General features: G+C 56.2%; 1 protein-coding gene across 1 annotated transcript in view; it reads right to left on the reverse strand.

Moving 5' to 3' along the window:
* Window positions 1–14,673, reverse strand: part of IGF2R (insulin like growth factor 2 receptor) — a gene marked incomplete at its 5' end in the record, with an annotated part of 87,442 nt that overhangs the window by 40,875 nt on the left and 31,894 nt on the right. The window contains 6 exons of the mRNA XM_084228281.1: window positions 1,237–1,401; window positions 7,290–7,393; window positions 8,337–8,505; window positions 8,633–8,792; window positions 11,238–11,343; window positions 12,738–12,867. Coding sequence (XP_084084407.1) covers window positions 1,237–1,401; window positions 7,290–7,393; window positions 8,337–8,505; window positions 8,633–8,792; window positions 11,238–11,343; window positions 12,738–12,867 — 834 coding nt within the window. The remainder of the gene's footprint in view (window positions 1–1,236; window positions 1,402–7,289; window positions 7,394–8,336; window positions 8,506–8,632; window positions 8,793–11,237; window positions 11,344–12,737; window positions 12,868–14,673) is intronic.

The following is a 14,673-nucleotide window of genomic DNA, read 5'->3' on the forward strand; positions in this document are numbered from 1 at the left end:
GACTGGGGCTGAGAGTCCCCCCCCCCGGGGCATCATGAGCATGCTCGCACCAGAATCCAATTACCTCCCCAGCTCAGGGCACTGAGCCCCAAGCTCAAGGCCGGTTCACGGCAATTCTCTGCCGCTGGGCCTACAGAGTGGGAGCCTGCACCCCAGGGCGAGCACTGCACAAAGCAGGGGTTCCTCTAACATCACCCTTTGCAGACCAGATGGGATGCTGAAGATGTGAGTAATCATCCTTATCACAGCTGGGAATTATGCACTTGGGGCGAGTCTCTCTCCGCCTTCAATTATCTCCTCCCCACAAATGCTGCCGCCCCACCACACCTAATTCCAGGGCTACTAAGGAGAAAACTGCAAACATGCCCACTGGGTCGGGTGATCCCCACTGGAAGCCCCATGTGCTTTCTTTGATCTCCCCAGCCACTGAAACCCGAAGCCCACGGGCAGGGTGGTGTGGACAGGCCCGCTTTGCCGGCACAGAGCCTGTCCTGTCACAAAGGCTCAGCCACAGAGCGTCAGGAAAGAGCAAATTTACCAGCACGGCCTCTGCACCCAAGGCCCCGGGGACACCCCACCTCCAGCTGATAGCACTGGACTCGGACCAAGGGCTCCCACATCCATTCTCCTCTGACCCTCCCAGAAGAATGTGAGGTTGGGTGGGGAATGCCAACAAGAGCAGGACACGAACCGACCCCAGCTCACCCACCCCACACACAGCACCTGCTCCTCGGGCCTGGCCCTCCACGTGCTTCGTGGGAATACCCTCTTGAAGGCGGATGTGAGAGCTAATTTTTTTTCTTGAGATACTGACATGTCACATTGTACTGGCTTCAGGTGTACACTGTCCAATATGTCCGTGTGGCAGAATGACACCGTGGCTTAGTTAACACTTCATACGGTCTTGTGTGTGTGTGTGTGTGTGTGCGCGTGCGCACGCGCATGCACGCATTCACAACTTTTAGATCTACTCTCTTAACAACAAGAGTTTCCATTCTTTTTTGAAAGACTCTAATCTTGAGGCCAGGCCTAAGCGGGCACTTGGCAGTCTTTACCAAGCTATCTGAAGACAAGCCTGAGTAGCCCAACTAGAAACAGGCAAAGCCAGGCTGCAGTTCAGCTCCTCCGCCTCATGAGAAGAGAGGGAGGCCGCGAGGCGACCAGCTGGTGACCAGAGGAAATAGTGAAAGCATCCCAGGGATTCGTGGACAAGGTGGGAGTGAGGCCGGGGCCCACCTGCGTGCCGCGCCAGAGCAGACAGGTCGAAGCGCTTCTTGCCGTCGGTGACGCCACACAGGAGGTCCTCCTTCTCCTTGACACAGGCATGCTTGGTGCCCCACGTGAAGAAGTAGGTGCAATCCACCTCCCCGGTAAACACGGGGGTTCCTTTCCCGTTGTTGCCTGAGCAAGGAAAACAACACACCCCGTTATGGACCCAAGGCCTGGGACTGTGGGAGGAGCAAGAAACAGCAGGCAGGACCCCAAAGCCCTGGAGGTCAGAGAGGAGGGGGCTCCTATGATGCGTCAGGCGATCATAACGCTCCTAACAGCAGGCACGGGCCTCTCATCCCCACAGAATGGTCTCCATCGGCTTCAAGGCCGCGCACAGTATATGGGTGAGGAGATGAAATGGGGACGAAGGGCCGTCCGCCAACAGGCCCCCACAGCATCCCCAGTGGGCGGGCATTCGCCGAAGGAGGGTAGAAAGCAGCCTCTGGGTCCAGGAGAGCCCCTGGGCTCCTGGTGTGAGCAAGACCAGCTCCCCGAGGCACATCCTGTGAAAACAGATTTAATGTTCTGGGAGCCCCTGCCGAGTCCGGCAGAAGGAGAAAAGTCCCCGGCCACTCTGGAAGCCTGTGGAGCAGCACTGGGACGTCTGCTGCACTGGGGAGACCAGCCTCCCCCACCCCATGACCAAGGAGCGGGGCAGAGGAACTTCACCAAGGGGCACAGCCTGCCCCTCCTGGCGCATCTTTACACACCTGGTTCGTGGCGAAACCTCCTGTGCACAGGGCCCATCGATAAATCTTTAGGTCAAAATCACTCAGAACCAGAAAAATGACATTTTTACAACCGTTCTGTAAACTGAACTTAAACTTGTGTTTACTGGAATAGCTCACAGAGTCGAACCCGTCAGGCCACTTCCCGAGTTCAAATCCTCACTTTGATTCTCTAGCTCTTTGTTTAGCCATCACATTTACTCCGGTTGCCACCCAAAACGAGTGCAAGAGAGAGGTGGTGTCCACAGCCCCCCCCCAATCCCCCAGCCCCCGTGTGCTGCCAGCACTCGCCGGCCTTAGCCAGTGCTGGCGGCTCCGACTGGACTCAAATCTAGTCTCCCCTCCCACTGCCTCCAGGGGCCCCCCGGGGCCTCCCAGCTCGGCTCTCCTCTGCCAGACAATCTTCCTGGACAGGGAAGGGCGGGGGCAGCTGCACTTTCACATCGCCTGGGATTCAGCAAATTTCGTTGACTTTTCCCTTTCTAGAAAAACTCTCCTCTCCTTTCCAAGCTGGCGCTCAGCTCTAGTTTCCACCCCGCGGTGGCCTAGTCCTCCTGTGGACCTTCTCCATGACTTCCCTTTCTCAAGGCTTTGTGCCCTGAACTCACAATGTTCTAAAGGAGAGGGAATAATGTTTTGGACCAAGGAAAAAGGAGGTTTCTGTTGCCACTGTTACTAAATCTTTAACATTAGAAATGTCACAACACCAGCAATGACAGCCACGCCGGGCGGGGCACTCCAGTAGGTGCAGATGGGCACAGGTCTAAACCTTCACGTACATCACTGTGTCCAGGCCTCAAAACCCCACAGCACAGGGACCACTGCAGCCCCTTCTGCAATGATGGCGGCTGGACCTTATGCCCATGGGGTCACTGCCAGGAGCTGGGCCAGAACCAAGCCCAGCGCCAGGCCAGACCGCACAGCGATCCTGTCTGCCTGCCTGGCCCTTTCTTTTCTTACAAGAACAACTTCAAGCCTTTCTCCTTAAGAAGCCAAGCCCCAGCCCCCAGCTTCCTTTCCCACAAAAGCGAGCACCTCTGTCACCGTGGGGGCCCGGTGAGGCTCATTTCCCTCTTTTCAACTCACCTACCAGATCCACATCCAGTAGGCTCCGACTGGATACCTGTTTCACTGTTTGGAAAAGAAGTGTGTTTCTGGAAATTGGAAGCACTTCCCATCTGTCACTTAGTTAAAAGCGGCTAAGCATTACTAGGAGTGGTTCCAGCATCCGCCCCTACTTCGGAGCTGGTTCTGCACGTGGGACTTACTAATGATCTGACCAGGAGTCCATTTCAATATCCACTCGTGGGTACCCCTCCTCTGTCATTAATTTCTCAATGAACTTTAGGAGAATAGTGATGGCGTCTCCCCTAGGCCAGATCGCATTTGCTTATTGGTTTTAAACATAACGGGCTTGGCTTCCAGGACACTCCTGGCCTGTACTTTCTACCCCCTGGCAGGATCCATGCACACTTTCCACAGTCTCTGGCCAGGCACACACTCCCAATAACTCCACCCGGGCCTCTCCTACCCCCACAGGTTACTCCCTGGCCCACCCCTCCCCAGGCCTGGAGGCATTGGGTTCCCGTGACCAGCAAGAAGAAGAGCAAGTTTCCCCGCAGCACCCGCAGCTCTCGGCCTGAGCAGCAAGCAAAGCCTCCATTACTCCATAGGGAAGACACACTCCCAGGGCAGCAAGCTGCTCCAGACACACAGACACACAGCTCTCAACACTGCCCACCCTCCCCGGCTGAGACTCAGTTCCCCTCTGCCATGTCTTTGGAGGCCACGTCTACAGACAAGGGAGAAAAGGTGATCAGATGAGCAGAGCCCCAACCCTGTCAGTCCCTCCAAAGCCCTGCCCTGAACCACAGCACACAACCCCCTAATGTACCCTTTGCTCTAGAACTAGTTTTTTACTGGACAATCCTAATATTTATTCTCCCCCCCCCAAAGTCACCTAATGCCCTTACTTGACCATACGAGGGGATCCCGTTACAGCAAGCCAGATACACATTACTGAAACACATGGCCGAAAAAATACATGTGTTATGGCCAAGAGAATAAATTTATGTACCTTTGTCTTGTTAAAAACTGATGTAAGCGGAGCCATTTTCAAATACAATCAGAGCAGCTCTCCAAAGAAACTGACCTACGTGTCTTATCTGAAATGGGCCAAAGTGCACGGTTTTAAGAAATCATCAAGCAAACAGACACTTCACTCTCCTGATCTCCCAGGACTGAGGACTGTGGACTTCCTGCTAGAGAATCAGTCACCAATTACCGAAAGCCAAGAATAGCCTCACCCACCAGCACCCATGAGCTCGTATTTTGTAACCACTTACCTTGACTTCCTCTTTCCCTTCTTGGGGTCATTTTGTGGGGCTTTTGACCTGAACCAATGTTCTCCGAATGACAAATTATTTGACCACTTCCCCCCACCCCAAGTAAACACACTTTGCCTTTTAAATGTTAGAGTAGGAGTGTCTTGAAAACGCATGAGCCCAACACCCAAAGACAAATAATTCCAGCAGAGATGGTAAAATCGGACCACACTACAGCGTCTATATTCACACCAAACGCAAAAAACATGTTGTACCCTCAGCTGATGAACACAGAACCCACTGGGGGATTTTCTCTAAAAAAGCTAAATTTAAATTAGAGCAAAGGAATAAATGAAATCATTCTACAGTACACACACCGTACTCCCAGGTTTGGAAAACTGAATCAGAGCTGGAAGGAGTTTTAAATGTTTTAATAATCCAACTCCAGCCTGAGGGCAGGCTCAAAATCCCCCAGGAAACATCAAGCCTCTGGTGGGCTCCTGGCCACAGGAGAGCAGGAACAGCTAGCGAGACACTGAGTTTCCAGCATCGGGGCTGTTTGTCGGATCCGACAGGGCAGATTAGGCTGGAGCTGAGGTGTCTTATGACCCATCAGTGACATGCAGTTTATTCCAAGTAAATGTGGCAAAGCATTAACAATTGTTCGACCCGAGCAGAGAGCAGATCAATTTTCACCGCCGTGTTCTTTCTACTTGTAATATTTGAGAACTTCCCTAACAAAAAATAAGAGGGCAAAAATGGCCTTAAGCCTTTTTTTCAAGTCTCAGCTCATCTGGGCTGTAGCTTTCCAGAATAACTCTTGGCTGCCCACACCTCTTCCCTCCAAGCCCCCGACACTGCCTTATTGATATTCTCCTGGTCAGCTGGGATCTGTTTGTATGATTCTAGCTTCCAGCATGCCCAAATGAGATCAGCACACTTGCAAAGATCTCAGTCAAGTGATTAACGTGAGCCTCTAATGGGACAGGGCCCGAGGAGGTGTGACAAGGTCAGAGCCAGCCCGGGCCACAGAAGCAGGTGGAAGGCGCCAGCAAGCCTGAACACTGTGTCTCCCAGGGACCGGGACACAGAGCAGAAGGGGTGTCCTTCAAGAGGGACTCCTCCAAGCAAGCTCCAAACGGTGAGGACAATGGAAGGCAGACGGAGAATTTGGGGCGGGCAGAGGACAGTGAAGCCAGACAGGAGCCGGATCCACAGGTCACTACCAGTCAGAGTCACGTCACCACCTGCTTGCAGTCCCTGGAACTCACAGATAAAGCCTGAGTCCCATGCAGGGACAGCATTGCCCTGCTGGCCTCCCAGGGCCATCTCCAGCCAGCTCCTGACCACGGGGCTCTGACCTGCTCACAGCTACCCGAACTATCGCGTTGGCCTCGTGAGCAATTCCTTCCACCCCAAAGAGGGTCCCCTTCAGCACCCACTGCTCCTCCGTGGTCATGTGCCTTCCTGACTCAGCCTGGCTGGCAACGCTCACTTGGCATTACTCCAGGCTGGAGGAGCCCTGGGCACTCTACGCACCGGCACCCTCAGGCCTCCAAGGGCTCAGCAAACAGGTGAGTCCTCACTCGGGTCTTGGAAGCTGCCACTTTAAGTGGATCAGACACCCTGTGACCACAGCAGCTGGCATGAAGGGTCAAGACCTGGAGGCAGATTTCTGGTGGCGAGAACCAACCTCTAAAGAAGGGCCCACGACACTTCCCGTATGAAACACATCTGTGTTCACACGTTGATTCATTCCCTTTCCAGCCACTGACTCAGGTTAGGGCCACTGGGGCCTGAGCCCCCCAGCAGCTCAGGGTTAAGGTGGGCCCACCCACCACAAGGCACATCACACCCCACACTCCCATGGGCCAGGATGATGGTCACACTAATGAACCCCACGGGCACATTTCTGGGACACTGGGGGGAGCCCAGGTCACCCCCCACGCAGACTGTGGCCCTGGCCGTTCAACGTTTAACCCAACCCATGCTGATGAGGCGGCGTCCCTCGAGGACCTGCCATATCATAAACGTGTAAGCAGATCAACAGGGAGCGTGAACGTGACAGGAAAGGCGGGCAAGCCAACTAACTCAAAGGTGGGACCTGAGTTCAGGGGCAGGGCGGGCGTGGAGGGGACTGGGCGCCACGTGGCGGAGGGGGCCTTGGCCTGGAAAGCTTCCCATCTGCTTCCCCATGCTCCGCCTCTCCAGAGCGGCGCCCCCACCATCGACTGAGCACAGCCCACGTCCCACACAGCTGCTTCCCCAGGCCCCCCACCCTGGCCCCATGACCAAATGGTCAACAGCTCTACTATGGAAACGGACAAAACAAACAGAAAGAAGGAGCCAGGGGGCCCTCGGGGCGGGGCTGCTGCTTGCAGACCACAGCCAGGCTGGAACAGCTGAGCGAGGGGCCCTCTGTGCGGGGCCAGGGCCCTGGGGTCCCAGCAGGAGATGGGCAATGGGCTAGCCCTTGGGTAGGACCCTTCCCCTCTCGACAGAGGCCAACTGTGTCCAAGAACTCCAAGAGACACGGGTGGCATCTCGGCTCTTCGAGTTGCCCGTGTTGTGGTCCCCTGAATGGACTGTCCCCACCAAACACCCAACTCAAGTGGCCCCTGGCCTCCTGCAGCCCCACACACACAGCCTCCACCACAGGCAGGAGGGACACCAATGGTCACCTCAAAACTGACTTCGTCCAGGAAAGCTGTGTGGCGTCAGCCCATGCGAAGACAGAGCAGACCCACCTGGTGGAAGGCTCCCCCAGCAAGGCCAGGCTGGGTCTGCTCCCAACACAAACAGGGAGAGCAGGGCAAACACAAACAGGATGTGTGTGCGGCTGCGGTGGAGGGGCGCTCACACCCAACAGCAGGAAACCCCCATGCGGGGACCAGGGGTGGCCAGCCCCAAGGACCCCTGACCGCCCACCCCTTGCCTCCAGGAGCGCACGGAGCGGCTGCCTCACCTGCGCTTTCACTGCACTCGAGGTTTATGACACTCATGCGCTGGAAACCAGAGCTGCACTCCTCGCCCCCGGTGTAGATCAAGGTGAGGTCGCCGTCGGAGTACCTGGGTTTTTATAAGAGACAGACACACATGTTGGGGAGAACCAGGTCAGAAACGAGGATTTTCTACATGAGGCCCCGTGCCTGCCAGCGACAAATCACCGATGACAGAGCAGCGCGCTCTGGGGCTGGGGGCGGCTGTGGCAGCCCGGGGGCCGGCCGCCAGCCTCTCACTTCAAAGCAGGAGGCTCGGCAGGCGCTCCTGGGGTCTGCTTAAGCACGAAGACACCCTTGCTCTAATTTTTGGATTTTGCACAAAACAAGTAACACCCCAGGAGCGCTCGGCTCCCGGGCGACTGCCATTAACAGCCGGGTAGCCCCGGGGTCCTGCGCGGCCGGCCTTTTCAGAAAAGCACATTTTCACCACGCTGCGGTGAGGCCAGCGACCAAGTTCCGCCTCACGGGAGCCGCACTGACTGCCTTGCCTTACTGGTTGGAGACTTTCAGGCAGTGCTAACCAAGGGCAGCTTCTCCAACTGCCAGAGAAAAACCAAAGCTCCTCAAAAATAAATCGTAGGAAGGGGCCCGGTGGGGTCGGGGGAGGGCGGCGGGGCGTGCGGGGCGGCAGGAGGGTGTGGAAGTGCACGCCCGCAGAGGTTTGAACCCACAGCCCCCTGGAGGAGGCGCAAAGATGTAAACCTACTTTACCTCAATAAATGTAATCTGGAAAAAAGATTTTTAAACTGAAATTTAAGATGCTACATCAGTTTTTAAATAAGGAAGCTGTCAAATTCACTTTCTGCAGCTCCTCACAAGCACTGGCTGCCCCGCAGTTTTAACAACAGCTGTGACAAGGGGCCAGGAGCAACAGCACACGGCTCAGGCACAAGCAGCAACAGGCCGGCGTCCAGCAGGAGGACAGCTGCCCCATGGTCGGGGACGGGGGACGAGGCCAAGAGGGGTCGGGATGTCACAAGAACACACAAGGCACTGGAAGCCACACGCACCGGAGCGTCTGATTCTGGCTCCTTCCGGCAACCTTGCGTTGTGAGGGCTGGGACTTCTTCACCTGGCACACGGTGGTGCCCTTCCCACAGACCCCCGCTTCGGCTCCTCCACAGAGATTCAAGTGGAAAGTGTACTCTCCGCCATCCACGACGTAGTAAGGGGGGTTTGCTGCCGGACGAGAGGAGTCGAGGACACAGGTGGCGTCACATGTCTGGGCAGGGAAGTCCCAGCAGACCCTGGTATGCCCCCCACCCCGGCTTCCCCCGCGCCCGCCCGCCTGTCCCCCGCCCCTCACCGAGGAGGCGCAGCGGCTGCAAGTCGATGGAGATGTCGTGCTGCCTGCTGCTCAGGGAGCAGCTCCTGCTCTCCAGGTAGTCTCGGGGGCAGGCGTACTCGGTGATCCACTCCACCTCGAAGCGGCAGTTGGACTTGGCCGTGAGCTTGGGAAGGGTGCCCTGGTGGGAAGCACAGGGAAGCAGCAGAATTCACCATTTAAACCCAGCTGAAGGCAGCGTGTGGCCTTGTTGCCGAAAGCCCAAAGGAAAGCATCAGGTGCCTCAGGACTTCCTGGTGCTGTTTTTGAGCCCCAACTGCCCCTGATTGCTGCCGCTCAGGTGAACACGAGTCACCCTCAGGCGCCAGCGGCCAGCCCGAGCCCCATGTTCGAGCATCACAGCCTCACCATGTTGAAGGACTGAGGTCCATTTGGCATTTCCAATCCGTGGTGCTGCCCAGGCTGGGCCTGATGCACGCCCAACACTGGGCAAGTGGGCTCAGTGCCCCTTCCTAAGAGCATCCCAGGCCCCTGGGTGCTGCATTCCCTGCACGCCTGTTGGCTCAACCCCAGGTGAGGCGAAGGCATCACCCACCACACGCCCAATCCTGCCACTGTGCTGCTGACAGCCGCCTGTCCAGCGGGGCTGTGCTGGCCTGGCATGGCACGCGCGGGGAGGAGCGCCACAGCCACGTTCCCAACACAGGGACGCCGCAGCCGTCCAGGCACACTGGCCTCAGATCAGGAGCAGCTCTCCTGCTTCCGGGCATCAGCACCTCACAAATGTCTGCCGGGTGTCCGCTACACGCCAGGCACAGCAATCAGCGCCAACTTCCAAACAAGCCACCAGATCACCCCACGGCGGAGGTGGGCCAGCCCTGTCTGACTCAAAACCAGTGCCCACAGCACCCCAGCACCCTGCACTTGTGCTGCCAAGCGCAGGGCGAGCCAAGCCCGACACAGGTCACACTCCACGCGCCACTCCACTGTGTAAGAGGTTCAGGGAGGGCAGGTCCAGAGAGCCAGGAGGGAGAAGACTGGAGGCTGTGAGGTGGACAGCTACAGGGACAGACCACACCAGGTCACAGGGTCTCTGTGGGGTGACGGACATGGTCTGTTGGATTGCGGTGGAGGGCGTGGACAATTCCATATATATGCTCATAACCACTCCATTTTCACAGCAGGTCACTATCCCAGTATGTAAATTCAATACAGGTTCACTAAAAAGATCTCTGTTGAACATTTACTAAAATTCCAAAAAGCATCAGCAAGCCCATGCAAATGCCTAGAAAAATGTTCAAGTGTAACGGGAGCACATGTAACATGTGTGTGAACACATGTAACATGTGTTCCAGCCACAGAACAGCTAACTAAGTGGGAACTGCAGCCGCGTGCTCCACGAGAAATAGGCCTGTCTCCTCTCCCCACACCACACAGTCCTCCCGTGGTGAGGAGCGGGAGACTCCCCAGTCTTTCCATTGTGCTGGTGTGAAATGATTCCAGAGTGCAGGACAAACAGCCAAGGGAAGCACCGACAGCACCTCCTCATGCACCAGTGACAGGCACAGATGCAAGGACAAGACTTCCCGACATTCACACCCAGAACCAAGCCAGGCACTGGTCAGTCAGGTCCTCGAGGCACTGATGGCACGTAACCCTGGACTTGAGGGAACGGAGCGGGGAGCCGGGAGCCAAGTGCCAGGTACTCTTTGGTCTTTATGCACCCCCACTGTCCCACCCCCACACACAAGCACACACAGGGGTCCAGGGCCAGATGAAACCAGGGCAAATTCCATGTTTGCTTGAGGAGTGTGGGAGGGGGACATGGTTCCCTGACAAAAGAATTCAGCTCCTCCTGCCTCATTCTATTCCAAGAAGGCAGAAAAAAACTAAGGAAAGCCCTACCCTTCCTCCTGGGGGCCCCCTCCTCTGTCAGCACCCCACGCCTGCTGAAGCACTTAGCCAGCCCCCAGGGACACGTGCAGGCCGCTGGGCACGGGCCAAGGACAAACAGGGCTGGGGTCCCCGCCCCTCGAGGAGTTTACAACTGTGCTGGAATTGAATAAATAGCCAGAGGACAGAGCCATAAATCAGCCTGAGCGTGAGGAGGGGGCAGGCAGGCAGGAAGGGGGGCCAAGCTGCTCCAGGACCTTCCCTCGGGCCATAAATCCTCCTCCACCAGCGTCCCCGCCACCGCCTGGCCTGCACGATTCCCACCAGCACCAGGTCTGCAGACCAGCTGTCCCGCTCCCTCTCCCTGTGTCTGTAAGCCAGGAGCTATTTTTTCACCTTGCCTCACCCGAAGCAATAATAGCCCCAGAATCAGAGGACTGGGGTTTCACTTGGAGTTCTTCAAATACTCATCCCAATCAGTATTAACTACAGAGGCTGCTTAAATCTGTCCACAAACCACTTAAACTCATCTTAATGCTCTAGTAAAACACCCTCCTACCTGAGCACGCGGAGGGGCCCCTCCACGTGGTGCAGCTGGGACAGGCTGATCTCCCCCATGCACCTCTCCAGGGCCTCTGCTCCATTTCCCTGCTTGCCTCCTCCTGCCCCTGGATCCCCAAGCCCCTGGCCCCACTCACCCCACTTAGCCCTGGCTTCAAGACGAGTCACTCACCTCTCTCCGCTCTGATGGACACACAAACGTGATGGTCACCGCCGGGCTGTGGCCAGCACAGAAGTCCGGCTTTGCTGCCTCCTCTTTCACGTAGCTCAAGACAAGCCTGCGTGAACCAGAATGAGAAAGGGGTGTTACACCCATCGAAACCACCTTTTTATAAGTAACAGAGTTCGTCTGTTGCCCTCAGCAAACTCACGGGCCCACAGGGGAGGCCAGCGTGGGGCCAGCGTCACACTAAAATATAAACGAGGTCACAGCACAGAAAGCCTTCGTTCATGGCCACTTGGGAAAAACAACAACAATTTGAAAGTAAACTCCACTGAGTATTTTGTTTTGAAAATAAACAAATGAAACGACCAACATGTAAATCTGAAAGCTCTGTTGGAGTAAAACAAACAAAAAACAATTATGAAGGACCTAACAAAGCAAACCAAAGGCCGCACAGCCCAGCCCACGGCTACCCACAGGCGCTCGCTGCTTCCTGTCAGAGGCTCCCCAAGTACGGGGCGGGGAGCTCCTTGGCGCCCTCCCAGTGCTAGCCAGGCAGCTCCCTCACCCGGAGCCTGGAGCCACCGAGGGTAAGCCGGCCGGCTCTGTCTGTGCTCCTGGGCTTTTTCACTAAGTCCTCCCAGCCCGAAGAATGACCAAGTTGTCGCCCAGGGCGATGCGATCAGACCGAGTGGTGTCCACCTGAGCCCTCACCCCAGCTCCTCAGTGAGTGAATGTGTCAGAAGCGAGGGCTTTAAAGCAGGGGGTGAGTAAAATTCGTTCCTGGTGCTGGGCCTGTCAGATATGACTGGTGTACTCGGAAGAGATTAGGAGATAGAGTCGCACACCAGGGACAGAGGCCTTGCGGGAGCTGCCGCTGCCCTGGCGGCCTCCAGAGCAAAGGGAAACAAGCCCTCTGCCCTCGCGCGTGCTCAGACACACACAGAAGGTCCCCAGGGCGGTTTAAATTTAGGTTGTGCCAGTGTTTGCTGGGGACAGAAGTGTGCTCTGTAATGGCCACCTAAGTGTTGTGTCCACCAAAGGCAGGGAGAAAAATCAAAATCCCGATCTAAGTCCACGCCGTGGCCACGTGTGACACACAGGAGAAAAATGTCTCTGCCTGGTCGGGTATAAAGGCGGCAGCGGAGCGGGTGAAATAGCAGGCTGGCTGCAAGGCATGAGCGGTCCCCCGCTGGGAACGAGGTACGTCCGCGCCCGGCTGGAAGCCACGCCCCTGCAAGGACTCTGGCGAGCGGCCCCACGGCCTTTCAAAACACAGAGGAACGTGGACACATGAGCCACCTCCCGGGTGGTGGGTCTGGGAGCAGCAGGATGTGCCCGCGCGAAGTGAGCACACGGGAGCAAGGGCCGGATCACAGGCTGCGCATGTGCTATGAGACAAGGAGCGTCACAGGCAGGACCAGCAGTGGAGCAGGCCGCTGGACGGGAAGGTCTCACATGCCCAGGACAGCTGGCTCTGGTCGAGTCACGAGTCAAGAGCAGACCCACCTGTTCTTGCTCAGGAATTTCAGGCCGTCCTTGGGCTGGCCAACATCGAATGCCTGGTCCCCTCTCAGCAGGCAGGCGGCGGTGCCCGGAGGGCAGGCTCGCAGTTGCGGGCTTGAGTCCCGCAGTGAGTCTGGAAAACACGATACGTGAGCTGAATCAGCTCGGGCGGCGGACAAACTCTGCCTTGGGCCCAGGGTCCCTTTAAAAATATTATCAAATTTTTGAAACAGTTTTCCTAAGTAACATAAGGTGGCAGTTTAGAGACAAGAAAGAGCTGGGATCACATGCAAGACCTTGAGCAAAGCAGCGGCCCCGCTGAGCCAGCAGCACCGCCCTGCAGGGAGAAGGAATGTGAGGGCCTCCCTCTGCACCTGGCACAGAAGAGCCACCCAACAAACAGGGACTGTTCTGTTATTCATAGACAAGGAATGTGCCCCTTCCCTTAGAGATACACTAACTTCAGCACGATCTCCTGTCAGCTATAAATAAACGAAAAAATGCAGGCACTCCCTGGATTCATGGGGAGGGTGGGAATTCACAGGAAGAAGCAGAGGCAGCTCCGGGGTTGAAACTGAGGGCCCCCGTGTGCCATCTCTGACGTCGGTCTAACTGCAGCTCTCCCCAAGGGCCCCTCGCAGCTCTGGGGGAGCACAAAGGACCACGGGAGACGTGCACGCCGAGGCCCGCCCCAGGTCTCCCACTGGACGCTAGGACAGTCACAAGCACCGCTGCAGCTGCCTCTCTCTACTCGCCACCGTCAGCTGCTGCCCCCGCGCTGGGTGCGTCTGCTCACAGCCTGGCCCCCTGACTACGAGCCCCAGGACAGCGGGGGCCTGTGCCCCTGCCGACATGAGCCTTGCAGGCCACAGCTCAGCCAGGAGTGAGAACGTAGCCCGGGCTCAACTGAAGCCATCAAAGGGGAAGGGAGCAGCCTGCCATGCAGAGGCACCAGCTGATGAACAGGAGACACGTCGGGTCTGGCGCCCATCATGAAATGGCACCCAAGGGCGGGCTCAGCGCACACAGCACCTCTACCGTGAGGGTGCCTTGGGCCACGGGACGTGACATCAGGCTGCCTGCTAGGTTTGCTGAAAATGAAACATGAAGCAAGTCTCCCCGTGTGCATGAGGCTTAGCGAAACCACAACTGTTGCTGAGGGCTCCAGGGCTGCTGTCAGGCTTGGTGTGAGGCTCGGGGCAATTTCCTGGGGGTGGAAGCAGGCCAAAATGGGGGCACACCCGATGTGAACCAAAGTCACTGACATTCAGCTCCAATTGCCAATAAATTGGAAAGAAAAAAACTTTTATATAAGAATATAGGCCAGTGAATTCAGATAATCTTCAAAATGATTTAAAAATACAAAACAAAAAAGGCCCAGGAATCGACATGTTTCCCAAACTGAAACAGCACATTATACCACAACTCAACAACCTGTAAGATTCTTCACCTTTATAATGAGCTTGAACTACAGTCATTTCAAACAAAGACTTTGTGCATCTGCCTTCTTCCAGAAAGACGTAAGATTCAGCCCCCAGAACAAAGTCATCACTGACCACTTCTGGTGAGCAGGGCAGCGGCGTGTTCCCCTTCCTTTTAAAAACCGTCCAGAGCTAACATGCAAAGGGGCACAGGGTTGAGGCACAGCTGCTCACAAGCCTGTGCCCAGCCCCCGCCCCCCGCCCCCACACCAGTTCTATTTTTTTTTTTTTTAAATTGTTTTCAAACTTGTCCTAGGGCCAAAGTACCCTGTGCTATGTGAAAAATGGGAAGATTAGGAAAATACTAGAAATGATCGTTTCTTTATGGTACATGATAATGTATTGTCTTACAGTAAGCAAATCGTACTCACGGCGCCAGCACCACCAGCACAGCAGAAAAACAAGCCCTGGCCCGGGGCTAACAAGACACAGCCCTTGAAGGGTGCTGGGAATTACTG

This window comes from Talpa europaea (genome assembly GCF_964194135.1).
Source record: "Talpa europaea genome assembly, chromosome: 2".
Lineage (NCBI taxonomy): Eukaryota > Metazoa > Chordata > Mammalia > Eulipotyphla > Talpidae > Talpa > Talpa europaea.